At 57.3% G+C, this 27,236-nt stretch overlaps 2 protein-coding genes across 2 annotated transcripts in view; both read left to right on the forward strand.

Annotated features, from left to right (window-relative positions):
• Positions 1-17,800, forward strand: part of SCN4A (sodium voltage-gated channel alpha subunit 4) — a 41,654-nt gene extending 23,854 nt beyond the window's left edge. The window contains exons 16-26 of the mRNA XM_042021120.1: positions 1,801-2,232; positions 6,558-6,687; positions 7,004-7,158; positions 8,311-8,484; positions 9,134-9,256; positions 9,489-9,767; positions 10,976-11,029; positions 12,493-12,630; positions 13,181-13,285; positions 13,960-14,230; positions 14,663-17,800. Coding sequence (XP_041877054.1) covers positions 1,801-2,232; positions 6,558-6,687; positions 7,004-7,158; positions 8,311-8,484; positions 9,134-9,256; positions 9,489-9,767; positions 10,976-11,029; positions 12,493-12,630; positions 13,181-13,285; positions 13,960-14,230; positions 14,663-15,852 — 3,051 coding nt within the window. The 3' untranslated portion in view covers positions 15,853-17,800. The remainder of the gene's footprint in view (positions 1-1,800; positions 2,233-6,557; positions 6,688-7,003; positions 7,159-8,310; positions 8,485-9,133; positions 9,257-9,488; positions 9,768-10,975; positions 11,030-12,492; positions 12,631-13,180; positions 13,286-13,959; positions 14,231-14,662) is intronic.
• A 2,410-nt stretch (positions 17,801-20,210) lies between these two features.
• Positions 20,211-26,799, forward strand: CD79B (CD79b molecule). The gene is made up of 6 exons (XM_042021119.1): positions 20,211-20,387; positions 22,170-22,211; positions 23,077-23,385; positions 23,904-24,022; positions 24,301-24,342; positions 24,674-26,799. Exons 1-6 carry the CDS (start codon positions 20,321-20,323, stop codon positions 24,770-24,772), a joined length of 678 nt encoding a protein of 225 aa, XP_041877053.1. The 5' UTR covers positions 20,211-20,320; the 3' UTR covers positions 24,773-26,799.
• The last annotated feature ends 437 nt before the right edge of the window (positions 26,800-27,236 follow it).

A 27,236-nucleotide genomic window follows, 5' to 3' on the forward strand; every position in this document is an offset into this window, starting at 1 on the left:
GTGTCCCTCTCCCAGAGGTGCCAGTGTCCCAGAGGTGCAGGTGTCCCCCTCCCAGAGGTGCCGGTGTCCCAGAGGTGCAGGTGTCCCCACCCCAGAGGTGCCAGTGTCCCAGAGGTGCCAGTGTCCCTCTCCCAGAGGTGCCAACGTCCCCTCCCAGAGGTGCAGGTGTCCCCATCCCAGGGGTGCCGGTGTACCAGGGGTGCAGGTGTCCCCGTCCCAGAGGTGTGGGTGTCCCCATCCCTGAGCTGCACCCCAGTCCTCGGGGCAGCTCTGCAGCTCCTGCACGGGCTCCATTTACAGCCCAGCAGAGAAACACGGAGCAGAAACACAGCCAGAGCCCTCTCTGCCCTCCTCCTCCTCTCTGCCAGGCTCTCCTGGCCGCGCCTCAGGTATTTCCGAGTCCTGGAGCCCGTCCCAGAGGCTCCCGAGTGTCCCCGTGCAGGGAGGTGTGTGTTTCTCCGCGCTTCCCCTGCGCAGGAAGGTGACCCATCCTTTGCTGTTGATGACACTTTGAGCATTTCCTTTGGGGTTATTCAGGGAAAAGGGAGGAAGTCAGTCGGGTGACAAGGTAACAGAGTCCTGTCCAACAAAGCCAGAGCCAGCGGCACCCGTGAACTGTAACTGGTGCTTAACCAGGGCATTCAACTGCTGGGCCCACAGGGATTTATTTAAAGACGTGGTTTAAGGCACATGGCATGAGCCATGTGAAAACAGCGGTGTCCTTGGATAGCAGCTAATTCCCGTCTCAGATGCGCTGCTGGCACCGCGCAACTCAGCACAAACACCGACAGCTGTGGGCTGGCTCTGTCCCTGCTCTGCTCCGCGGGGGTGCCTGTCCCACTCCTCGGCTCCCGAGCTGCTCCAGGTTTCTGGCAGGCAGCAACCCCAGCTGTGCCTGGCGAGGCTGTGGAGGGGTCCAGTCACGTTTCGGGATGGTGAAGTAGAAGGGGAAGCACAAGAGCCCATGCTTGGGGTTACACAAAGCATTTACTGGCTCGTGCTGAGGTGAAATATCACTCTGATGGAGCAGAGCAATTTCTGGGAGACAGGGATCAGGTCACAGCGGGGGCTGAGGCTCCTCCGTGGCTCCAGGGTGTTGGAGACCCTCAGGAGCTTGCTGAGCATCGGAGCTACCAAAGGCAGGGAAGAGGAGAGGACGAGCTGCAGCTGAGAGGACAAGCAGGAGATTTCATCCTGGGGAGAGAAGGGACAGAATCACAGAATCATGAAATCCCAGACCGTTTCAGGGTGGAAGGGACCTTAAAGCCCACCCAGATCCCTGCCATGGGCAGGGACACCTTCCACTATCCCAGTTTGCTCCAAGCCCTGTCCAGCCTGGCCTGGGACACTGCCAGGGATCCAGGGGCAGCCACAAGAGCTGAGCTGCAGCCCTGGGGGTGCTGGACCCAGCACCAGAGGCTTGGGGAGTCCCCCATGGGATTCCTGGAGCTCCAGGAGGCCAAAGGAAGGGACACACTCGTGGATCCACAGCAGAGCTTGAAAGGAGCTGAAAGCGTGACTGGCATCACTTGCAGAGGGATCTGTAGGACCGTGGGAGCCCAGGGTGAGGTTGAGGGTGTCAGAGCCCAGGGGGGTTGAGGAGGAGCATGGCCATGTCCTCCAAGAACTGGGACTGGCACCTCTGCAGTGCCCAGAGCTGCTGAGGGCAGGGCAGAGCCCGTGAGACGCTCAGTGAAGGGGTTTCTCCACAGCCACGAGTGATCCCTGCAGCTCCAGAGGGAGATCCTGAGGCTCAGGACCTGCTGGACCTCAGGGCTGGCGTTCGCTTCGTCCCCCCAGGTGCTAAACCTGTTCCTGGCTCTGCTGCTGAGCTCCTTCAGTGCCGACAGCCTGGCGGCGTCAGACGACGACGGGGAGATGAACAACCTGCAGATCGCCATCGGCCGCATCACCCGCGGCATCGCCTTCGCCAAGGCCACGCTGCTCGCGCTGCTCCGCCGGCTCTGGAAGGGCAAGAAGGTGGCACCAGAGGAAGAGCAGGACCCCAGTAAAAGGGACAACTCCGTGCTCAACCATGTGGACACGGCCCCGGAGCCCAAGCCGGGGTACCTGGATGGTATCACAGGGAAGGAGCACATCTTCATGGATGAGCTGGACCACATGAACTTCATCAACAACCCCAACCTGACGGTGCAGGTCCCCATCGCCTCTGAGGAGTCCGACCTCTACGAGGAGACCAGCACCCAGTCCGACACCGAGGACACCACCAAGGTAAGGAAGGTGGAGGGAAGGGAAGGGTTTCACCCCAAAACCGGGACTGCCCCACTCCTGCTGCGCTGTCCAAGGAATGATGTTGGTTTGGGTCACTTTTCACTTCCTCACAGGGCCAAACTTGGGGCTTTCCAAGCTGGCATTTCCCAGTGTAAGCTGGAGTGGGAGGGGAGGGTCCGAGCAGGGCTTCGGCTGTTTTGGGTCAGACTGTGGGGTTATTGCCAGTGCCAGAGGGCCCCACAGCACCACAGGGGCGGTGCAAGGGTCAGAGTGCTCAGTTTGGGGTTAAAGATGTTGCAGAGGAATCCGATGCCTGGAAATCTGCTGATGGCACTATCATCGGATCCACTGCTAAGCCTCGGAAAGCATCATCCTGGGGGGCCTGAACCAGATGGAGGAGCTTAGCAGGGGTGAACACGAAGCGAGGGACGTGGGATCCAAAGCTGAGACAGCTGAGCCCGGTCTCCAGGGGACTGCTTGGGTCCACTGGGAGGGTGGCAGGGGCACAAGAAACTTGGGAAGACCCAAGTGGACACAGAAGGGTGATGGTGTGGTGGGAAATTACTGCTCACTCCAAGGTCCTGGGGACGCAGGGGGCAGCTGGAGGTGCTGAGGGGGACAGGATCAGCCTGGGAAGGGGGTTTGTATGGACAATAGGACAGCTCTGAGCAGGGATTTGTCATGACCAGATGGCAAACGTGTGCCCAGGAGCTGAGGGAACTCTGGGAAGCTCTGTCCCAACCAGCCCTGCCAGCTCCAGGGGACATCTGGTGCTGCTGAACACCTGGATGGGGCTGCACAGGGAGCCTTTTCCAAGCTGGAAGAGCCTCTCCCCTCCCTCCCATCTGCGGGCTCCTCACAGCTCAGCACAGCGACAGGGACCCAGCTTGGAACAGCGTGGGGCAAGCAGAGGAGACAACCCCAATTATCTCGTGTTATCTGGGAAAGGAGGGGGTTTTCAGCATTTGGGGTGCAGGAGGGGCACAGGAGGAAAGGTGGGGCTGGCCGTCGTCACTGCGAATTCACTGCCAAGCCCCACAGGGGGGACAAACGTGTGGAGCACCTTGCTCAAGGGTACGGGCCGGGGGGGTTGCTGCTCTCAGCTCCCTCAGTGTTGCCACCAGGAGGGCTGAGCGTTGGCATTTTCCCCCAAATTTTTCCTGCCACAACCCCAGTCCCACGGCAGCAGCGCCCAGCACAGCGGGTGCGCTGCAGAGGTGATGCCAATGCCAACCTGGCCACAATGGCAGGGGGGACCCCACACCCTGCCAGCTCCATGGGGTCCCCAGGGACCTCAGCTCCCTGCCACCATGAAGTGCTTCCCAGCAGGTGGGAAAACCTTGGTGTGCAGCCATTGGCCCTGTCCTGGCACAGCTCTGGGCTGGGTTTAGCTGATGGCACCAGCTCCGAAATACTGCATGGAAAAACTCTGAGAGCCATCCCCGGCACATGCAGGGGGCAAAGAGCACCTCTCAACCCATAAAGACCAGTTCAGCCCATCGGGGCTGTCAGGTTTGGTGCCTAAATTCAGTCAAAGCTGACTCAGGTGGGAGCCAAGGGCGTGCATTAAAAACAGGGGCCCAGCCCAGGCAGGGGAAACGATGGGCTTCGATTTGTCATGGAATGACAAATTGGTCTCAAAGACCATCCAGTTCCAATCCCCTGCCATGGCAGGGACAGCTCCCACTGCCCCAGGCTGCTCCCAGCCTGGCCTGGGCACTGCCAGGGATCCAGGGGCAGCCCCAGCTGCTCTGGGCACCCTGGGCCAGGGCCTGCCCACCCTCCCAGGGAACAATTCCTGCCCAATCCCCCATCCATCCCTGCCCTCTGGCACTGGGATCCATTCCCTGTGTCCTGTCCCTCCATGCCTTGTCCCCAGTCCCTCTCCAGCTCTCCTGGAGCCCCTTTAGGCCCTGCAAGGGGCTCGAAGCTCTTCCAGACCTTTCCCTGCTCCAGGCTGAACATCCTCCGCTCTCCCAGCCTGTATATATAAGATGAAATGACAATTAGCAGCCAGGTGCTAATTGTTGGGAGCCCTGCGCTGTTCCGGGGGGAGTCGGTGCCAGCCGGGTGTGTTCACACACCGGGAATCAGCTCCAGATGGAGCCAGAGCCCCGCGCAGCGCCCGCTCCGGGGACGCTCCCGCCGTGACGATCCCAAACCCCGGGGCTTCTCCGCACGGGCTGCTCAGACAACGCTGGGAAATCCTCTCCGCTTCCAGAGCAGCTCCTTTCCAAGGAAAAGCTCTTCTTCGGGGAAATGACAGCGGCAGGATCATCGCAGCTGCAATTTTGCAATCTGGCGGTGGATTTCTGTTTTGCAGCTCAAAGCAGCGAGGAGGCGCCAGCCCGGTCTGCGGCTCCGCAGAATCAGTGCCGGGGCCCAGGGCTCTTCCAGGGGCTTTTCCCCTGGGGATCCCACCCTGCAGGGCAGGGTGATGTGTCCCGGGATGTGGTGCAGCACAGGGGTGTTGTCAGTGGGGCTGAGGGAGCTGGAGAGGGGCTCAGGCTGGAGCAAAGGAGGCTCAGGGGGGACCTTGTGGCTCTGCACAAGTCCCTGACAGGAGGGGGCAGCCGGGGGGGTCGGGCTCTGCTGGCAGGGAACAGGGACAGGAGGAGAGGGAACGGCCTCAGGCTGGGCCAGGGGAGGTTTAGGTTGGAGATTAAGGAAAATTTCTTCACTGAAAGGAGTGTCCAGCCCTGGCACAGCTGCCCAGGGCAGGGGTGGAGTCCCCATCCCTGGAGGGGTTTAAGAGCCGTGTGGATGTGGCACCTGGGGACAGGGGTCAGCGGTGGCCTCGGCAGTGCTGGACTCGATGGTCTCAGAAGGCTTTTCCAGCCTGAACAATTCCATGATTCTCAGCGCTGTGGATTGTGGGGTCCTGGGGTGAGTCAGGGCGTCCAGCACCAAGGATGGGAAAGCGCTGGATTGGGGGAAAGCCCCAGCCGGGCTGGAGAGGCTGTACCGGGTGTGTAATGGAAATTGCCCTCCAAACCTGCTGGTTCCAGGAGTGCGACGGCTCAGGAGCCCCAAGGGATGGGTTTTATCCCTGTCCCCACCCAAGAGAACCTGCCCCGAGCTCCACCCACAGAACTCCTGGATTCCATGAGCCGTCCAAGGCCCTTTTGGACATTCCCCCCCATCTCCAGGGCAGTTGCACTGGTTTGTCCCCACCCTGACCTTTTGTAAGGCTTGTCCTGGAGGCAGGTGGCTCCTGTGTGTCCTTCCCTGGGGTCACAGCTTGCCTGGCTCCGTGCTGAGACTCCCAAATCCCCCTGCCCCTCCTGCCCCTCCCGCCCAGCCTCACTGAGGGTGGTCCCCGTGGCCCTTGGGAGCCACCAGCTGACAGCTGGTGCCACCCCTGCTGCTGTGTCCTCTCCTGCATGTCCCCAAAGGTCCCCAAAGCAACATCTCGTGGAGATGCGGCTGTGGCCCCTGAAGCAGCTGGCAGTGACGGTGCCTCAGTTTACCCCCAGGGCTTTTCCCTGGTTTTTGGAGGCTGGAGCAGCTCCTTTGTGCACTACCAAAAGCAGGAGCAGCCTGGGGGGAGGATTATCTCCTTCCCGTGTAAGCCAACACCTTCCTGTGCTGGAAATACCCACCCAGGATCCTCTGGTTCCTGCTGCTCCCAGGTAGGAGAAGCAGGGCTGGGGAATCTGCTGGTTCCTCTAGTGCTGCACGAGGGCTTCTCGGAACGCAAAAAAAAAAAAAAGGAGGAAAAAGAATCCCAGGGGATTTGCCAAGGTTTTCTCTTGTTATCAGCCCCTCTGGGCCTTGCTGAGTGGTGTCTGGGAAGGCAGCCAAGCGGAGCTGTGGAGCAGGATGGAGCTGGAGAGGTATTTGGGATGCAGGTTTTGAACTTGGGTGAACCTCGGGCTGAGGGCCCTTTGGCACGAGCCGAGCCAGAGGGAGGAGAGAGGAGAGGCTGCTTGGGTTTCTGCACCAAAGGGGGGCTGGCAGAGCAATTCCTGGATGGGGACACACAGAGGAGGAGGAGGAGGTGAGAAAATCAGCCTGAGGTGGTGGCACGGGTGGATGCGAGATGGAGCTGCTGTGCTGGGAGGAAGGCTGGGATCAGGGACCTTCTGTTCCTCTGAACCTGGGTGAAAAGCAAAGCTCAGATACCACCAATCCTCCAGGGTTTGCAGCCCTGGATGACTCAGCAGCTTCTGGGCTGTGTGTCCATGGAGGGGGACTCGGAGCATCCTCCAAACAAGGGGGTCCCAGCACCCACCTGGTCCTGCCTGGGCTCTCTGGGGGAGGAGGAGCATGGCTGGAGGCAGCCAAAGCCCCGGAGCCCAGCCTGAATTCCTGTCCCTCTGCAGAACCCCCTGTCCAGCGACAACGCCTCGTCCATGTGCAGCACAGTGGATTACAAACCCCCCGCGCCCGAGGAGGAGGAGGTGGCCGAGGCGGCCGAGGAGAGCAACGAGCCCGAGGAATGTTTCACCGAAGGTGAGGGGCAGAGCAGGGCTGGAGACCCTGTGGGCAGGGGGAGATGGGTGTGGAGAGGGGAAAAGGGCGTGGAGGGGCCACTGCCAGCCCATTCTTGCAGCACAAGGACCCCCAGGCTCCCCGAGCTCAGCCAGAACTCCAAATCCTCCTGTACCACCACAGAGATGTCCCCGTGGAGCTCCCCTCATGCACCCACCTAAGCCCAGCAGGATCCTGGTCCAACCTCCGCCAGGGATGGTTTAAAATGCCAATAAAACTGGAAAGGAATAGTGGGACCACCCTGGCTAGGAGTGACCCCCAGGCCCTGTGTCCCCAGGCTGTGTGAAGAGGTTTCCCTGCCTCTACGTGGACATCACCAGTGAGAAGGGGAAGATTTGGTGGAACCTCAGGAAGACCTGCTTCCGCATCGTGGAGCACGACTGGTTCGAGACCTTCATCGTCTTCATGATCCTCCTCAGCAGTGGGGCACTGGTAGGTGCCACCTTTCCCCCTGTCCCAAGGGCTCTGCAGCAGCTCCCCAGCCTGGGGGAGCCCAGGGAGGTGACAGAGCCCAGGACCTGGGCATCTCCTGTGCCGAGTGACCCAGCTGTGGGCAGATGTTTGACTTCAAACTCCATCTGGCTCAGGTCAGACCAAGGTACAGCCTTGTGAGGGGATCTAAACATCCTCCAGGAGTCGTGGTACGCCCTGGTCACCCCTCCCCAGCATCTCTGGACCATGTGGTCCATGGGCTTGAGGGGATGCCACTGCCTACAGCCCCCACTCCTGCTCTTATGCCAACTATGAACCACCTGAACCATTTATTCATCTTCGTGTGGGTCCTCATTTCACCACCGCCAGCACCGGCTGCTGGGAGGTGCTTGACAAGCAGTTCATGGTTTTTATTTTGCTGCTCAGCACCTCCATCAGGGCCTGGTGCCCCCTCTCAGAACCCAGGTGTTCCATTAAATCAGCCTAATTCATCATCTGTGTGTTGGCCTGGTGCTGGTGCCGAGTGTTTGGGCCGGATTTAACCCAGGAAACACCAACTTCTCTTCAGGTTCGGAGGTGAAGAGAGAGGGAAGGAGAACAGAGGGACTGAGAGGGTTTTCAGACGCACTTTACATGTCTGCAGCTCGCTCTGAGGTGGTTTGGGGATGTCTGAGGTTGTAGCTGGTGCAGGAATTGAAAGCTGAGCTACGCCAGCTGTGCAACACCTGGTCACCACGCCCCTACCTCTGACTGCTTACCCAACACAGGGGTGTAGCACTCACCCAAACTCCTCAGGGCATTTTCAAACCTCCCAAAGCATCCCAAGGTGTGGGTAGGCATCCTGGGGTTTGAGTTGAGACACCCAGGAACTGGCTGCAGCTGGACTTTGGCTTCAGTGAAGCTTCGCTTTGGGTCCAACCCCACAAAGCCAACAGGGACTTGCAAACAGGAGTTGGACCCCACGTTGATCAGGTCCATGAATAAATGCCAGCCATCCTTAGGCTCCCAGCTTCCCGAGCCCTGGGGAAAGCAGGGGGATGCCAGCGGGGGTGTGCCCTGGGATGCCACAGGTCCCGTGGAAGGATGACTGTCCCGTAGCTCTGTGGGGTCCCGTGGAAGGATGACTGTCACGTAGCTCCATGCCCCTTGCAGGCTTTCGAGGACATCTACATCGAGCAGCACAAGGTGATCCGCACCATCCTGGAATACGCAGACAAGGTCTTCTCCTACGTCTTCGTCATCGAGATGCTGCTCAAGTGGGTGGCATACGGCTTCAAGGTGTACTTCACCAATGCCTGGTGCTGGCTGGATTTCCTCATTGTGGATGTACGTGATGAGCAGGGCCAAGCCAAGGGGCTTGGGGGCGTTGGGGGCTGTTGTAAACGAACCCAGATTGTATTCTGGAGGATAAAGGGGTGGCTGTGGAATGAGAGCTTAGAACATTACTTAAAATAATGGTCCCGACAGGAAGGACCACTTCATTCCACTTTCAAACTCTTCTGTTTTACACCCAAGCCAAGAACAGCCCCTGCTGTTCCACCAGAAAAGTAAAGCTGTGAAGGGACACAAGGGCTCCCAAGTGCTCCATGACAGAGCAATCTGTCCTTCCTGTCCTTTCTGTGTCCACATCAATTCCACCCTCACACTCAAGAGGTGTCACCCTGCCCCTGGATCCCTGGAAGTGTCCCAGGCCAGGCTGGACGGGGCTTGGAGTAGCCTGGGATAGTGGAAGGTGTCCCTGCCCATGGCAGGGGGTGGAACTGAATGGTCTTTAAGGACCCTTCCAACCCAAACCACTCTGGGATTCTGTGACCCTTGAGGTGTCTGGTCACCAGGGACCCCAAGGACTTGATGTCTGTGTCCTGGGGCTAGAGGATGACCACCAGCCTGAGGGACCCAGGAGAGAGGGAAGGGCAGGAGCTGCAGTTGTGTTTCCACCTCAGGTGCTGCTGATCACTTGGGCTGCTTCTTCCAGGTGTCCCTCATCAGCCTGACAGCAAACTGGCTGGGATACTCCGAGCTGGGAGCCATCAAATCCCTGCGGACACTGAGGGCTCTGCGACCCCTGCGTGCCCTGTCCCGGTTTGAGGGCATGAGGGTAAGTGCGTCCCCATGTGCTGCTGGCCCTGACAGGGACATGAGAGCCTTCAGCAGTCCCCTACACCAGGGACATCCCAGTTGGTTTTCAGGGGCCTCCAGATCGGTGGGATCAATGCTAAGGTCCCTTTGGTCCAGTCTGACCCCGCTTGGTGCTGCTGGGAAGGGCAAGGTTGGGGCATGGGAACATGAAGGCCCCATCCAGGCCCCCAAGGTGTTTTCTCCCCTTGCAGGTGGTGGTGAACGCCCTGCTGGGCGCCATCCCCTCCATCATGAACGTCCTGCTGGTCTGCCTCATCTTCTGGCTGATCTTCAGCATCATGGGGGTGAACCTGTTCGCGGGGAAGTACTACAGGTGTGTCAACACCACCACGGGCGTGGTCTTCGACATCGACGTAGTCAACAACAAGAGCGACTGCATGGCCCTGCTCCACACCAACGAGGTCAGATGGGTCAACGTCAAGGTCAACTTCGACAACGTGGGCTTGGGATACCTGTCCCTGCTGCAGGTGGTACGTCACAACATCCGGTGTCACCGTCCAAGACGCGTGGAGCCCTAGCAGGGCAGTGGGATGAGCATCAGGGCTGACATGGGATGGGGTTTCTTAGCTGCTTCTTAGCTCCAAAGCTGGTTTTTAACACCAAAAAAAAACCCTTAGGAAGGGGTTTTCTCCTAGCCAAGGAGGAAAAGAGACAGGGTAGAAGATGGGAGGGGAAGGTGTCACCAGGGAACTGCTACAGATGGGTGCAGACAGCACCAAGGCTGGCGCGGCAGAGCAGCCTCTGCACAGCACGGGGTGCAGGAGTCAGGAGGAGAGGCTCTGTCACCCCTGCACCCTTTGGAAAGTTCAGTCTGCTCCAGCCGTAGGTTGTGGGGCTTTGCGTGGGGCGGGTGACGACTGGAAAAAGGGCGCACGTGTCCCCTGTGGGCAGCCGGGTTCCACTGAACTCCCCACAGCTGGGCCGGGCAGCAAAGGGGAACTGCTCACCACAGCTTTAATAAAAATATAGGTGTGAGCTCCGTTATGGGGCGGGCTGGGGTTACTCCCATCGCATCCAGGGGAACTGGTGGCTGCAGCATCGGAAAATAACCCCAGCTGATGACCCTGCTTCTAAATTCAGCTTCCTCTTCAGCCTTGTTGTTCCATCAGATTCAGGAAACAAGATGTGCAGACCTTTTGTTTAACAAATCAGCAGCAAAAGGCTGTGAAGGACCCTGTAAAATATTTGGTGTAGTCCCCCGCCCCACTGGGATGGGGATCCAGCAGAACCAGAGCCAGGATATGGAAGTCAGGGCTATGGAGGTGGCACAGTTTGGGACTGGAGAGGAGGCAGCTGGCCCTGGCACAGCTCTGCCTTTGGGAAAATGACTTTGAAGTCAAGAGGAGAAGGGAGAGAAGAGTCAATTTCATCTTTTGGTTTGCAGTGGTGTTTTGGGAAGTCGCCGGTAGCCTCAGCCCCAGAACGGCCCATGAATATTCACATGTGAATTTCCATATTTCTGGGACATTTTTCTTGTGGGTTCAACCCATGTCCCTCTCCTGCCATTCCCACAGAGAAGCAGGAGTGCTCAGAGCTAAACCCCACACACCCCCATCGCCTTCCCTTTCTTCCCAGCCCCAAACACCTCCCAGAAAATCCATTCTTCTCCACTGTCATAGAATCACAGGATCCTTTATGCTGGAAAAGACTCCAAGTCCGACTGTTCCTCTTCCCACAGGCAACCTTCAAAGGCTGGATGGACATCATGTACGCGGCCGTGGACTCACGCGAGGTGAGGGGACATGCAGGGACACGTTGCTGATTCCAGGGGTTGGATTCCCCTTGGCAGACTGGGATCGGGGGTCCCAGAACTGGGGCTGGGACGGATCCTTGGCTACAGCATCACCTCTGGCTCTGCCCTGTGGTGCTGGCGGCTGCCTGCATCCCACCCATGACCTCAGCCAGGCTGTGGGCTACAGGGTGGAGAAACCCCCAAAATGTATCAGCTCATGGAATCCCAGGACGGTTTGTGTTGGAAGTGACCCTAAAAACCATCCAGTGCCATCCCCTGCCGTGGGCAGTGACACCTTCCACTCTCCCAGGGTGTTCCAAGCTCTGTCCAACCTGGCCTCAGACACTTGGGCAGCCACCACGTCCCCCTGCTGAGGTGCACGGCCTCAAAAAGGGCAGCCACGTGTCCCTGTGCCACCCATGTCATTGTCACCTGTGTCCGGGCCCCACACTGGGCTCCCACCCCGCCCCAGAGCTGGGGCTGAGTCTGCTCGGCTTCAATTCCAGGGGCCAAAATCCCTGCTCTGCCCCCACTGCTCCAACCTGGAGGGCTCATCCTTCCTTCTGCTGTGACCTGATGTCCTCCCTGACCCCTCCAGCTGGGAAAGCTCATCCCATCCTGGAGAAAGTGCCTGGCTTGCCTTGAGCAGTAATGGGTTATGAGAAGAGAGCAGCCAGCGTTCAACCACTGGGTTCAACCACTGGGTTCAGTGAGTTGTTAAAAAAGCCCAGGTGTTTGAAGAGTGTCGTGCAAAGGCTGTTCCTACTTTGATCCATCCCCAAAACTGTCCCCACAGCAGGAGGGGTTTCCTACTGTTCTCCAATCACACTGGGGGTCACCCCACACACCCACAGGCCTGAAGGGTTGTTTTCATTGCCTTTTTTAGCATCCTTCCATCGCCCTCTGAAAATCCTTCAGGCCTCTGCCCCACCTGGGGCAAAGCTGGTTTGGGAGAAAATCCTCCCTGTTCTGCCAAGAGCTTTCCTCAGAATGGGGGAAGTCAATGGGGTCACCTTGGGATGTCTCTGGTCAAACAGAGAGCAGGATTAAGGGATGCTCCTCATGATGAGGAGCACTGTGCAGGGTTGTGCCACCCCGCTGTGCTGGACATCATGTACACAGCCATGGACTCACCCTTTTCCTTTCCCCTCTCAGATATATTTCAGCTGTTGATTCATAATCAGCTGATTAGAAACTCATTTGCTCATTAATATCACTGCAAAGGACATCCTTTCCCATTCCCCTGCCCGTGCTGTGGGATCAGGGGTCAGGATGTCCTTGGCCCTCAACCGGTGTCACATGGATGTCCCTCCCCATGGCTGCTCTCATTGGGAACACACGGCCAAAAGTTTTGGAGCAGCCACCCCCTGGCTCTCTCCAAACACCACAAGCCCTTGTCTGGGGGCTTGGGGACCACCTCTGGGGACAGAATCAGTCTCACTTTTCCCGTCTCTCCTGGCCAGATTGAAGAGCAGCCGCAGTACGAGATCAACCTCTACATGTACATCTACTTTGTCATCTTCATCATCTTCGGTGCCTTCTTCACCCTGAACCTCTTCATCGGCGTCATCATCGACAACTTCAACCAGCAGAAGAAAAAGATGAGTATTTCCTGGCCCCTGAGGTGCTGCTCTAGGCTGGAGGGGGCCAGCACAGTGGTGGGGTGATGGGGCCAGGGCCACCATGCCCTGGATTAGGATGGATCCCAGGATTCTTATCCATTAGTGGCTTCCTGCACTGGACAAACGGCATGTGGGGCTTTGTGTCCTGGTCATAGCAGTTACAGAGGACTTAATTTATGGGTGCACAGGGAGGAAGCAAAGGGAGGCTGTGTTTTCTCTTGCCTGGGCCATCACTTTTATTTTCTTTTCCCACCCCGGGATCATTTTTCTGTGGACTAAGTTGAGACTCAACTTCTGCTTCCAAGCCAGCAGCTCAGGACTGACACCCCAGGGCAGGGAGCAGGTGGAGGGTGGGCAGAGCTGAGCACACTGGTGGTGCTGAGCGAGGTCTGCAGGACACAGACAGGACACCTTGCTCCCAGCAGGGTCTCTGAGGGGCTGGAGATACTTGGTGCGAAGGGACGTGCTCAGAGACGCTTGGTGGGAAGAGGAGAATTCCCAAGACTAACAGCAGTGATTCCCTTTGTACTTTGGAGGCAAAGACATCTTCATGACGGAAGAGCAGAAGAAATACTACAATGCCATGAAGAAGCTGGGATCCAAGAAACCCCAGAAGCCCATCCCCAGGCCATCGGTACGTTGGGTTCATCCTCCTGGAGCGGAGCACGCGGGGAACACTGCAAGCCACCAGCTGTCCCAAAGGGAACAAGAAGGGTCCAGGGAAGACCATTTGCCCCGTTGTGACTCTTCAGACAGGAACCAGCCAAGAGCTGGGGCTTCACAAGAGCCACCTCCCTTGGGTCTGCTCTTTAGCCCTGGGTCTGCTGGCAAGGGCAGTGATGGGGTTTCTTTCTCAGGAATTTGGTTTTTTTCCTAGTTTGGCTCCCCCCAGCTCCTCTCTGGAAGGGAGTTGGGCTCTAGGAAAGCTCAGCTTTCAACTCCCCAGAAGGGACCCTGGTCCAGCCAAAACACTCTCAGCTGTGCTTTGGGTTTTGTATCCCTGCACAAGTGAGGTCCTTCCCGTGTGTTAATTTGTGCCCTATCAGCTGTGGGTGTAATTAGCAAGGACTGCACCCTGTGCCCACTCCTCCTGGCCGTGGCATTCCCAGGGGTGCTCCATCCTGAGAGGTGCTGGGAATCCTCCCCCCGTAACTTTTGGGGCTGTGCTGGCCACAACCCTGAGGTTTCCCACACTTGCAAATATGGTTCCTTCTTCTCTTTCTGTTGTGTTTTTGTTTTGCTGTGTCTGTCATGTGTTCCCACCTCTTCTCTGGTGCTCCATCGTCACCCTCGTGTCCCTCATGGCAGAACAAATTCCAAGGGAAGGTGTTCGACTTCGTTACCAAGCAAGTGTTTGACATCACCATCATGATCCTGATTTGCCTGAACATGGTGACCATGATGGTGGAAACAGATGACCAGAGCGAGCTCAAAACCTCTGTCCTCTACAAGATAAACCTGGTCTTCATTGTCATCTTCACCGGGGAGTGCGTGCTCAAGATGTTTGCCCTGCGCTACTACTACTTCACTGTGGGTTGGAACATCTTCGACTTCGTGGTGGTCATCCTCTCCATCCTGGGTGAGTCCCGCTGCTCCCACCACTCCCTCAGGGATCCCACTGGACAATGAAGAGTGGCAATGGTCTCACCAATCCACAGCCACCAAGTTGTCACTGGACCCTGCTTGCACCGACCCTTTGAGCAGGGCCAAGCCCCCAGGACCCTGAGACATGACAGATGTGAGGCCACCCCAGGCCAGGGTGAGGGGCTGGGGATCTCTCTGCTCCTTCTTGGTGTTATTTCCCTTGGTGTTCTCTTTCTCTGAAACAGAGCAGCCAGAGTTTAACCCTTGGGCCTGTGCTTGGAGGTTATTTTTTAATGTTTTCCCTGTCACTGGAGGAGCTATCAGAGGTGGCCTCACCTCCCTGTGTCTGCCCAGACAGAGCAGAGCAGCTCCCCCTCACCTCCCACTGGTGGCACAGCAAACTCACCTGTCCTTCATCCCTCCACAGGTATTGTCCTCTCGGACATCATCGAGAAGTACTTTGTGTCCCCCACCCTCTTCAGGGTCATCCGGCTGGCGAGGATCGGCCGCGTGCTGCGGCTGATCCGAGGAGCCAAAGGCATCCGGACGCTCCTCTTTGCCCTGATGATGTCCCTGCCCGCCCTGTTCAACATCGGCCTCCTGCTCTTCCTCGTCATGTTCATCTACTCCATCTTCGGGATGTCCAACTTTGCCTACGTCAAGAAGGAGTCGGGGATCGATGACATCTTCAACTTCGAAACCTTCGGGAACAGCATGATCTGCCTCTTCCAGATCACCACGTCAGCGGGGTGGGATGGGCTCCTCAACCCCATCCTCAACAGCGGCCCCCCGGACTGCGACCCTGAGCTGGAGAACCCCGGGAGTTCTGTGAAAGGAGACTGCGGGAACCCCTCCATCGGCATCTTCTTCTTCTGCAGCTACATCATCATCTCCTTCCTCATCGTGGTGAACATGTACATCGCCATCATCCTGGAGAACTTCAACGTGGCCACGGAGGAGAGCAGCGAGCCCCTCTGCGAAGACGATTTTGAAATGTTTTATGAAACTTGGGAGAAGTTTGACCCAGACGCCACCCAGTTCATCGCCTACAGCACCTTGTCTGACTTTGTGGACACCTTGCAGGAGCCACTCAGAATTCCCAAGCCCAACAAGATCAAACTCGTCACCATGGATCTACCAATGGTTGCTGGGGACAAAATCCACTGCCTAGACATCCTCTTTGCCCTGACTAAGGAAGTGCTGGGAGACTCGGGAGAGATGGATGCCCTGAAGGCCACCATGGAGGAGAAGTTCATGGCTGCCAACCCCTCAAAGGTTTCCTATGAACCCATCACCACCACCCTGAAGAGGAAACACGAGGAGGTCTGTGCTACCAAGATCCAGAGGGCTTTCCGGAGGTACCTCCTGAGGCGCTCGGTGAAGCAGGCGTCCTACATGTACAGGCACAGCCAGGACCCCCTGGGCGAGGATGCGCCTGAGAAGGAAGGGCTGATCGCCACCAAAATGCAGGAGATCTATGGGAACACTGGGACAGACGTGGAGACAGCCCCTGCCTTGGGCCTCGAGCCCATTCCCAGCTCAGAGACGCGCCAGGATGCTCCTGAGGAAGCACGAGCTTGGGATAAGGAACGCGTGGTGAAAGAGTCGCTGGTGTAGCACAAGGAGATTCCACCTCTGGCCCAGCCCAAAGAGGCTTCATCTGTGTCTCCTGTTCAAAGCTCTTCCATGCACAGATCTTTAGATCTTAGATATTGAGCTAATTTCAGATATTTCAAGCAACCACCTTGACTTTCAGAGCAGGATCTCCTCCTGATCCTGGGTTTTACAAGCCCACTGCACTTGCAAAGAGTTTAATTCTTTTTCTTATGAGAACTCAAATGTGAAATCTGCTGTCAGTGAAAGAGAAACAAGTTAGTTTTGAAATGATCTCATCACGGTAACGATGTTTTTCAGACACGAACAGAAGAGTATGGTTGTCCTTTCACTTAAAGTAATTATTTATTAATGTTATTTCACAGTTAAGAGATTTTCCTGTATTTTATTCTTCCACAGTGCAGCCAAGCAACCAGTGAGACATGAGCCAAGTGAAATAATATTAAGAATAATTACAGAAAACACAAGGTTTTGTGAACAAAAATCTTCAAAGTCTTAAAGTAGCACCTTTCTTTTGAACCTCTGAATAAGCTTGATGATTATTTTTTGTTACGTACAAGAGAAAGTGCAATTCTGTCTTAAAAATTGGTTTGCAAAGCCAAAGCAAAGCATCTGCAGGTTTGTTCTCAGGGTTAAATATCAGGTTTTCAAGGTCTCTGAATATGCATTGAAACCAGAAATCATTCAGGTCTCTGCAGGACGAATGTAAACACTATTTATAGTCAGGTTTTACTCTGTTTTCCCGTTTCCATCCAGGGTTTGTGGCAGGAAAGCAAAGGTAGGGTTTGGAAAACGTCCTCCAAGAATCCCCAGTCCCAGGGACAAAACTCAAGGGTTTTTTTTTTCTAGCCCTGTTGCAAGAGGAATGGTCCCACTGGAGCGCTCTTGGTTGGCGTTCCCAATGTCCTCTTCATTAGTATTAATTAATGAGATGGACCCCAAAGGATCGGAGCAGATGTTTGAACGATCTTTTCCACGAGCTGCTTTAGGGGTCCCCTAAATCCCACCCAAGCCCCAGGTGGCTCCATGTAATAAACGACCCCATTGGGGTGTGAATCCCAAAATCCTCAGGCAGAGCATCTTTCCCTAGGCTGGGGCTGTGGAGAGGCCCCTGTGGCACGTTCAGGACGGGCCAGGAAGGTCCTCACCAGGAAACCTCCAGGCAGAGGAGCATTTTCCCAGGGGGAAAAGGGACTTGCTGTTCTTCACACAGGTGAGCGAAAGGAAAGTAAATCAAGGAAAAGGGTCCTGGCACAGCCATGGCTGCCCCTGGATCCCTGGCAGTGTCCAAGGCCAGGCTGGACGGGGCTTGGAGCAGCCTGGGACAGTGGAAGATGTCTCTGCCCTTGGCAGGGGGTGGAATGGATGAGCTTTAAGGTCCTTCCAACCCAACCCATTCTGTGATTCTGTGAAAAACATGCAAAAGGCCCCAAGTTCACCTCTGACCACTTTCTGCCTTCAAAAGGGAAACTCCCCCACTCTTGAGATCAAAACAAACGAACCAAAACCTCTTCCAGTTCAAACAAGGGCTGTTCCTGAAGCCAAAGGCTCCGTCTTTTTGTACTCTGATGATTCTCTTCTCTTCCCGGGCTGCTTTGGGCGCTGCTGTCACGGATGCCCCGTGGCCAGGCTGGCCAGGAGAGGTGCTGAGCTTGGCTCGGAGCCATGAGCCGCCAGCCAGGTGGCAGAGCTGGGGATGCTCAGCTCGTCCCGTGCCCTTGTGCTCTCATTTCCATGTCGGTGCTCCCTGGAGCAGGAGCTGGAGCTGCTGTCGCTGGTGTTTCCATGGGAAGCATCCCTGGCACAGCAGTCCCTGCCCGGATCGTGGTTCACAATTGATGCTGCTTCTACGTTTGTGTCGTCGGGGATGGGGAAATGCCCCAGAGCAGGGTTTGTGTGAGCTAAAGCTGTTTTTCTTTGTACATTTCTTACAATAAACAACTGTAAATGATCTGTTATTACGATACTGGGTGTGCTGGGGGGGGAAATGTTTTCCCTGCACTGGGAGGGGTGAACACCCCTTCCCTTTGCTCCCTGTGCTTGGCCTTGGACCTGTCAACCTTAGCAGGGCCTGGGGATCTCATCCTGCACAGGAGGCCCCCAGGGCTGTCCCTTGGGACCTCCAACCCAGCTCCCAGAGCTTCTGCTCTGCTCATGTTCCCATCCCCTGGAGCCCTCGGTGCTCGTAGACTCCAGGAGCCACAGGAGATGCTGCTGTGGGCTCCCCCAAGGACAGAGGAGGGTTTGGAGGAGGTTCAATCCCCCCAAGCTACCCCACACCAGGCTCCAACCCCACCCCAACAGCCACGTGGGTGCAGGTGAACATCACTGGGAGAGGACAGGGTGGGTGAAGCAGGTTCTGCGTCAGCGAGGAGCCGCCCCTGGGCCCCACTGACGTCCCCAGGGGCCACGGCTCAGCCTCGCCACTGTTTTCGTTGCTGCTGGAACAGCTCGTCCCAGGGCTGGCGTAATCCAGGTGCAGAGCAGCCTGTGCCACGCAGGGGCTGCAGGGGCAGAGCCCACCCACCTGTGGGTGAAACCCAAACCCCAATGCATAGGGATGGACTGGGGACAGTGGGGAAGGCGCTGCTGCCGGCTGTGACTCTGCTCTGGGAGCTGTGGAGCCACAGTGGCCCAGGGGACGAGGCGTGGGGACATGGGACACTCCCCGTGGGTCCCCCTACACCCCACATCATGGGTGCTGTAAGCACAGAGGCCTTAGGGGACACCGAGCCCCTCTGAGCCTTTCAAGGGTGCCAAGGAGCCCACGGGCAGTTCAGGGGGTGATTTGGCCACTGTCACTGCAAACCCTCTTCAGTCTGTACCCCACTCCTGGTTTTACCCCACAGGGCACCTCCAGCATCCCAGCTCCCATCTGCAGCCACAGAGCCTGATAAAAACCCCTGCAAAGCCTGCCAAGCACGTGGGCATCCCTTCCCTTTGCCCTGCTGGGATACCAGGGCCAGGCTCTGCTCCTCCAGCCAGACCCAGGGGTGGTGGCAGCAGGGATCCTGTACAGCACCAGGAGAAGGCACCTCTCCCATCATCTTTCCCTGATGGAGCCGTTTTTTCTCTGGAAAACTTTATTTGTCTGGCTTCCTGTCCCTTTGCATGCAAAGTCAGGCTGGGGCTGGTTCCCGGCACCCATCACATGCTCAGAACTGGCAAAAACCCACCCAGCTTGCAGAAGATGAAGGTTTGGGGAGGCCCCGGGCAGTGGCACTGGGCTCTGGGGACCAACACGACTGGCAGAAGTACCCAAAGGTGTTTTTCACTGGAGTTACAGTTCAGTGCTCACCCCCAGCTGGTAACGAGCCCAGCCAGGGGGGCAGGGCCTGGGGGAAACTGTTTCTGTTTCTGCACCAGAGCTCACCTTGGGGGGCTCCTTGTGCTTCCCTGGGGCCTGGCTGGCTCACAGGTTTCATGGAGAAGGCTCTTGGAAGTGGCAAATGGGGCGTGGAACACGGGTGGGCATGGCTGGCACTCAAGGGGCTCCTTATTTTGGCCATTTCCCCCTCTCGTCTTCTCCCTGGAAGCGCTCAGAACACGTGTGGATGAGGCACTTGAGGCCCTGGGTTAGTGGTGATCATGGTGGTGCTGCTGGGCTGGCGATCCTAAAGGCCTTTTCAAACCATAATGATTTTGTGATTGGTTCACACTTCTGTGATTTTAGATTTCTGGAGTCCCTGGGCTGCAGGGATGGGAGCTGGGGGACCCATCCCGCTGCACCCCATAACAAGCAACCCCACAAACATCCCCTATTCTTATCCCATCCCTGCTGCAACCCTTGGCTACGGGGCCAGCATCAATCCCTGCCCATCCCCTTCAGGCCAAACACCCTGGGGGGGACCTGTGGAGCTGGGGGGACACCCTGGGGGTGTCACCCCCATCCTGTCCCCACAGGGATGTGGCCAGGCAGCACCAATCCTGGGCACATCCCATGCTCAGCCCAGCTTTGGCATCCCCTGCTCTGCAGATGGGCTCACCCCCAGCTCCGCTGCAGATCCACACCCGTCCTGGCCACCTCCAGGGAATGTTGGCACGACAGGGAGCACAGCCTGGGGACACGAGGGTGGATGGTGCCCAGGGATGTGAGCATGGACAGTGCCCGGGGACATGGGGATGGATGAAGCCCAGGGACACAGGCTGGACAGTGCCCAGGGATGTGAGCATGGACAGTGCCCGGGGACCCGGGGCTGGATGGTGCCCAGGGACAGGAGGATGGCCAGTGCCCGGGGACCCGGGGCTGGATGGTGCCCAGCCCTCAGGCACGGCCGCCCCAGCGTCTGCACCGCATTCAAAACCAGCCCCGAGGGAAAGTCCCCGGCGGGGAGGATTTACATGAGCAGGAAAGGGGCCGTGCACAGAGCAGCAGCTCTGCCATTTTTAGGCACTGGGCCAGGGCAGTGGGAGCAGCCGCTGTTTCTGCAGAAGCAAAGTGTGGATGTTTCCCTGCCCCGGGCACTGAAATATGGCTGATGTGGGCACGAGGCTCTGGCTGCTCCCGGTGACCCTCGGGCTGCTGGCTCTGCTCACAGGTAGGCACCAAACGGGGTTTGCACAGAGCCAGGACAATGCCCCGGGCTGTGTCCCCTGCTCGGGGGCTTGCCCCAGCTCTGCCTCTCGGGCCATTAATTTTAAGCTTTGTGCTGGTCTCTCCCAGCCCTGCTCTGTGCTGGGAGGCTCCCGGGGAGCCCAGCAGGGCACGCAGGGCTCGGAGCCCAGTGCCTGCCCTGGGTCTGGGTTTTGCTTCCCTCGGGGTGCGTTCTGGGGCAGGCAGGTGGCTTTGGCCGAGCGGCTGCAGCGCCGGCGTGGCTGGGGCTGCAGGTGGCAGGAAAGAAGGGTTGTTGAGGTTTTTTTAACCATTTATTGCTCTCAGAGGCCTGGGGATGGGGCTGGCACATCGCTGAGGCCATGGCCAAGCCACATCTCTGCTCTGTGGGGTTCAGTGCCCACAAGCGGAGGAGAAATGGGAGGAAAAAGGCTTTTAGGGTGATTTGTGGGGTCTGTGTGAACATCCCTGCGCTGTTCCCCTTGGAGAAGCAGCAGCAAAACCCAGGACGTGGCTCCCATCCCCTTCCAGCTCCTCTTGCCTGGTGCAGGGACAGCCACGAGAACCTGCAGAAGATCCCGCTCTCGGAGGGAAACGTGTGCCCACGGGACAAAGGGCATTTAAAGGGTTTCTGTAGTGGCCACACAAGTCCAGCATGGATTAGAGGCTGCAGGGTTTGAACTTGGCTCTCATGACGACTTCAGGGGAGGACGGGGAAAGTTCAGCCCACCTGTGGCTGCAGTGGAACTCCTGACTTGGAGGGGTGTGAGGGACCAGCCTGGTCCTCCTTTAGAAACACCAAGAGAACCTGGCTGGTGGCACTGCGGGTGACAGGGACACACACCCCATGCACAGCCAGGACAAAGGGCATCTCCCATCCTGGAAAAAAATGGAACGGGGCTGGAGGGGAGGATTTGCCTGCAGAGTTGTCAGTGCCGAAGGTGAACAGGGCAGCAGGGACCTGGAAGTGGCTCTGGGGAAATGAGAGGAGCCCCTGTCCAAGCCAGGAAGTCCCAGGGATCTGCAGGAGGGTGGCACAACCACAGGCTGGGGAATTGAACCTTTCTTCTTCTTCTTCTTCTTCTTCTTCTTCTTCTTTTTCTGTTCCTTCTTCTCCTCCTGGGGAGGGGGAGGTTTGCAGGGGAGGTTTGGTGAATCTCCATCGAGAGGAGGGAGCTGGGCGCTCAAGCGGGGCAGTAAACAGGGCTGGGGCTTCCTGCCCAGCTGCAGCAAGAGGAACCAGGCCCAGGGGCACTGGAGCTGCAGGCAGGGCACCCGTGGGTGCTGGGGGGGTCCCCACCTCACCCCGCTTCCTGCAGTGCATGTCCCACAGCACCAACACACAGCCCTTGTCCCAGGGGGCTGCGTGGCCCCAGGATCTGTGAGCCCCTGGCCATTGCAGGGCTCCGAGCCCAGGAAATGCCAGCAGGGAAGGGTTTCTGGTTGGTTCAGAGTGTGGAAATGCAGAGCTGGGAGTATCTGGAGCCTTCCCGAGAGGCGGCAGCCTCAGGGACATTATAGAGAGCAGGTTTCCCTGGGGTATCAACCAGGAAACAACCTGGAAAACTTTCAGGAGACAGGATGGAAACAGAAGGGTTTGTACCCAAATCTGCACTGCCCCAGGCCCTCTGAGCAGGGCTGCGTTGCTGCTCCTCAGAGCTCCGTCCCAGGTGGAGTGGGCACGAAGGGCCCAGGGCATGTCCATCCCCCTGGGGACACCCTCATGGGCTCCTGGCCACGATCTCAGGGCCCTTCTCCTGTCTTGCAGGTGGGACCTCAGCAGAGAAGGACAACACCAGGAACAACACAGGTACCCTCAGATCTGCTGGGCTCTTCCCCTGCCTGTGTCCCCCAGGGTCCCTCCTGTCCCCTCAGAGCCGCTGTCCCACCACCCACAGGCCCTGCCCCACACAGAGGCCATTCCCAGGCTGTGACATCCCCAACCCTGCACCTTCCTCTCCCTCTGCAAGGCTGGCTCTGTGTCTTTCCTGAGCACCAACAGGTTTTCCCTCTGCATGGGTCCCAAGCTGGGACCAGCACTGGGCTTGTGCCACAGCACTTGTGCCATTGTCCTTGTGCCACCCACAGTGCTCTAGGGGTGACCTCTGCAACCCAAACAGGCTCTCAAAGTCACCACCCTGGGACTAAAACATGGCCAAAAAAATACAAAATAGAGCAAAAGGCAAAAAAAAAAAAAAAAAGTGGAAGCAAGAGAGAAACCAGCTGGAATTCCACCATCTGTAATTTTGGAGCTGGGATTAACTAAATGTGCCCAGAGAGGGGTGGAAGCAGGACAGAAGTACTGGAGCGAAGCTACTCCCACGGAAAATTGGAGTTTCCATTAAAAGCAGACTTCCACCAAAAGCCTCAGATTTTATAGAATCCTGGAATATCCTGATTGGAAGGGACCCCCGGGATCAGCCAGTCCCAGCCTGGCCCTGCCCAGACACCCCAACAACCCCACCCTGGGCATCCCTGGCAGCGCTGTCCCAGCGCTCCTGCAGCTCTGGCAGCCTCGGGGCCGGGACCATTCCCTGGGGAGCCTGGGATGAGGATAATTCACCAAAACCAAGCTGGATGCTCAAAAGCAGCATGGAAATGGGAAGCTCTTTGTTTGGGAGGTGCTGGGGGGGCTCTCATGGGGGTGGCCGCAGTGACAGCCCTGTCCCCTGCAGGTGACAGGTGTCCCCCGGTGCACCAGAACCCGCGGTACGTGGCCATCAGGAAGAACATGCCCGTCCACTTCATCTGCTACTCCCAGGAGCCCCAGACCATGAAGTGGTACAAGACAGCAGAGGACAGGAATGACTTCTCTGTGCTGGATCAGAGCACGCCCAGCTACAGCATTGAGAGGACAAACAGCTCCATCAACCTCACCCTCTTCAGGGCCACCTACGAGGACAACGGGATCTACGTGTGTGACAGGAAGGACCTGGAGAAGAAGGAGGAGCTGCACTCATGTGGGACAGAGCTGCGGGTCATGGGTGAGCGGCAGCTCCCCGTCCTCCTGCGCGCCAGGAGATGCTTTTTCTCCTCCTCTCCCATTTTCCCCTCCATATGAACCCCATATGGTGCTCCCACACCCCCTCCCCTCCCTGTGCTGGTGGGACCCTCTCAGACCCAGCTGTGGGTGCTCCATGGCACTACAGAGGTTCTGTTCCTCACTGCTGGCCCCAAGGAGCAGGAGAACCTCCCTGGGTCTGCCCTGGCATGTCCATCCTGCAAAAAACACCCCCCAGGGACATGTTCTTCCAACAAATCTGGTTTGTCCTGCTCCTGGTGACTGCTGGGTGCTGTCCAAGGTGTCCCACCCCAGAGCTGATCCCTGATGCCAATCCTGGGGGCAGCTGCAGGGCTCTGGTCTCTCCCAGTGCAGAGGACAGGTCACCCTGGTCCCCAGATCGCCCCTTGGTGACACACTCTGGCCGTGGCGAGCTCGTCCCTCTCCCTGCAGCCTGGCACAGAGGTGACACCTGGGCTCTCCCTGTGCTGTCGCTGCCAGGTACCAGCAGCATCAAGCAGGTCCAGAACAGGAACACGCTGAAAGATGCCATCATCATCATCCAGTCCATCCTGCTCATCATCTTCATCAGCATCCCCATCCTCATCTTCCTAGATAAGGTCAGTGGCAGTGCCTGCAAGAGAGGGGATGTCCCCAGATGCGCTCACAGCAGTGTCCCACAGTGCATCCCAGGCACGCCAGTCCTGGGCATGGGATGGGGTTGGGGTTGTGGGTGGGAACGTGCATGTCTGAAGTGGGGAAAAAACCATCTCAGACGCTGTGTGGGACTCCATGGATTTGCCTGTGGAAGCGGTGGGACCTGGCCTGGAGGACCAAGGCTGGGAACAGGGGATCCTGGTGGGCGCTGACAACCAACCTGTGACTGTCCTCTCTGTAGGGTGAAGAGAAGAAAAGCCCGGAGGAGGACCACACCTATGAGGTAATTAATGACAGCAGGACCTCCCTAACGTCACCGCAAGCCTTGACACAGGGGTGGTGCCCTTGCTGGGTGTCTGCTGGGGCCCCCTCCTTGGGAGGAGGATCTGGGCACTCATGGGTAACTCCTCCCGAGTTACCCATCAGCTGTGACGAGCTGCCCCAAGGAGCACCCCGTGCACATCCAACATCCAAGCTCTCCATCCCCTCTCCCTGTCAGAAGCTGCTCCAGCCTCAGGGGAAACAGCCTGGGAGGGTCCCCAGCTGGGTGTCCCAAGGGATGTGCTGTGGCTGGAGCCTCCTCCCGTGTCTCACCCTCCTTGTGGTTGCTGCAGGGGCTGGAGGTGGAGCAGATGGCCACCTACGAGGACATCACTCCTTTCCGGGACGTGAAGGCCAAGTGGACAGTGGGGGAGCACCCAGGTGAAGAGTGAGGGGTCCTGCGCCCTCTGCCAGGCCCTGCCAGCACCCTGCCAGCCCCCGTGGGGACGGATCCCCCGGAGCACGGCTCTGCCTGGATCCCGGGCTGCTGTCCCAGGCTGCCAACACCTGCACAGCCCAGCTCAGGGCTGGGACCCTGCTGCCCTGGGGCGCTCACGTGTCCGGGCTGTGTACCCGAGGCTGCCCCGCCCCAGCTGTCGCTGTCCCTGCCCCGCTGACCAACCCCTAAACCTCTGTAGCAATTAGGAGCCACCTGTGATCCCCCCAGTAGCGAGCTGGTCCCACAGCCTGGGCAGCCCCACGCCCAGCACTGAGCTCCAGCCTGGTCAATGCCATGGAAGGACTGGGAATGAGGGGTCTCCTCCAAGCCCACCACCCCGGGAAGGACAGGACCAGGCACTGCAAGGACGCTGCCAGCAGCACCGTGTGGGTGTTGTGAGAAGCGGATTTGGGGCCACTCTTCAGCTGTCAAAGCCACGGATGTGTCCACAGGCCCAGCTGGCAGAGGTGGAGGTGGAGGATCCTCCAAAAGCACCTCTTTTTCTCCAAAGACTACGGAAAAGCTGGGGAGAAAGGTCTCGCCCAAAGGCTTGCTGCTCCCCAGGCAAGAGCTGGCCCCTGTCACAAGGTCGCCCCATGGTGAGGGACACTGTGGCCTCAGAACATCGGGGAAAGTTGGAAATTGTGGGACACAAACCTCCAACTGCTTTCGAAGCCCTAATAAAGGTAATGGGTAAATCCTCATCCTGCTCCATCCTGCCGTGCCCCTTCCAGGGGTGTCCCATAACCCTGGTGCTGATTTCTTGGGAATGACGAGCAGCTTTTAGAGGGTCCAGCTCAGCTAGAAACCAAACTTCACCCCTTCAAACTTCCCCCTGAGGGCGGGCAGGGATGGAAAACCAAGAGCAGACATGAGGCTCCTGAGGGGGACCTCCACAGTCCCAAAACATCAGCTTGGGATGAGACAATCACCAGGATCCAAAGCAGGAGAATGAGGCCCAGGGCCAGCAGCTCCACTCTCAGCTACATCTGGTCTCGAAGGAGAAGCTCAAAAACATCTGGAGACTGGGTTTGTAATTAAATTATCTTGGTGTGGCAGCAGCAGCTGAGGGTGGTGGGCTCGGGGCCAGCTGGGCACCCAAACCAGGGCTGGGGGGGCACAGTGGGGTTGGGGGCTTGGCTGGACAAGGGTGACAAGGGCATTGTGGCTAAACTGTCCCCTCTCAGAGAGCCCAAGGCTTCTGTGCCCTGATGGTTCATGACATTTTGGGCTCCAAGCAGCTCCTGCAACTGCTCTGCCCCACAAAAACAGCCAGAGAAGGGTAAAATTCCAAGCAAAAAGGGCTTTTCAGAAGTAACAGGATGGTTCTTGTTTACCTTGGTGGAGAACTGGGATTCAGTTTAAACTGCACAAAACCAGCATTTTAAAATTGATTTTTACTAGTTCAATAAAACTACCCCAAATTAGTTCTGCCACATATATATATAAGTAATTCAGGCATATTTTACTTATAAAATTGGTTAATTAAAAAAAGGAGCATTCACACAGAGAGAAAAGAACTGGCTGTTCCTGGTTTCCACGTTTGCCAAGATTTTAAGACTAGCAGAGCTCATCCCTGCATTCCTTGTTTTCAGTTTCCAAATGGAAGAGGGAAGTTTTTTCTGGCCTTCCCAGCTCCCAACAGACTCCTCAGATCTGTGTAAACAGCTCACTTAAGGGACTGAACAGAATGATACAAAAAATAGAGAAAATTTGCTGTTTGCACCTGGTGAGGAACCCCTGGTGTCAAAAGCAGTTTTGGTGAACCCAGTCCTGCTTTGCTGCTCCCTCAGCCCAGGGCTTTGGCTTCCTTTAAAATGCCAGAAGTAAATAAATATTTCTGTAGTGTTGTTGGTTTATTTGAAATGCTTGGAGTAGTTTCTAAGGAGCCTGGAGATGGGGTTTGGTCTCATTCTATACTGAGAGTGGCCTGTGTTTAAAACACATTTAATGTAAATAAATATACCAGGATTTACAGTCCAGGCTCTGTATTTTGTCCTGATTCCTGTCACAGAATCATGGGATTACTCAGGCTGGAAAAGCCCTCCAAGATCATTGTGTCCCCCAGCACTGCCGAGGCCACCACTGACCCCTGTCCAGGTGCCACATCCACAGGGCTTTTAAATCCCCCCGGGGATGGGGACTCCACCCCTGCCCTGGGCAGCTGTGCCAGGGCTGGACACTCCTTTCAGGGAAGGAATTTTCCCTCATATCCAACCCAAACCTCCCCTGGCGCAGCTGCTTCCTCTTGTTCTTGGGAGAAGAGATCGCCCCCGTCCCCCCGGCTGCAACCTCCTTGCAGGGAATTGTAGGGAGGGAAAATCCCTGTTTCCCATTGGGGTGCTCAGGCAGGGTTGCAGTCCTGGGGAACTGAACCTGGCGGTTCAGCCTCATCTTTCCACATGAGTTCAGTGAAA

Source organism: Corvus kubaryi, unplaced genomic scaffold (assembly GCF_017639235.1).
Source record: "Corvus kubaryi isolate FWS band 111438036 unplaced genomic scaffold, C.kubaryi_AGA036_p1.0 37120, whole genome shotgun sequence".
In the NCBI taxonomy this organism is placed as follows: domain Eukaryota; kingdom Metazoa; phylum Chordata; class Aves; order Passeriformes; family Corvidae; genus Corvus; species Corvus kubaryi.

Coding starts and splice junctions, on each gene's coding strand:
- CD79B (XM_042021119.1), top strand. CDS start 20,321: ATGGCTGATGTGGGCACGAGGCTCTGGCTGCTCCCGGTGACCCTCGGG. Junction 22,212..23,076: donor CAACACCAGGAACAACACAG/GTACCCTCAGAT, acceptor TGTCCCCTGCAG/GTGACAGGTGTCCCCCGGTG. Junction 24,023..24,300: donor TCCTCATCTTCCTAGATAAG/GTCAGTGGCAGT, acceptor TCCTCTCTGTAG/GGTGAAGAGAAGAAAAGCCC.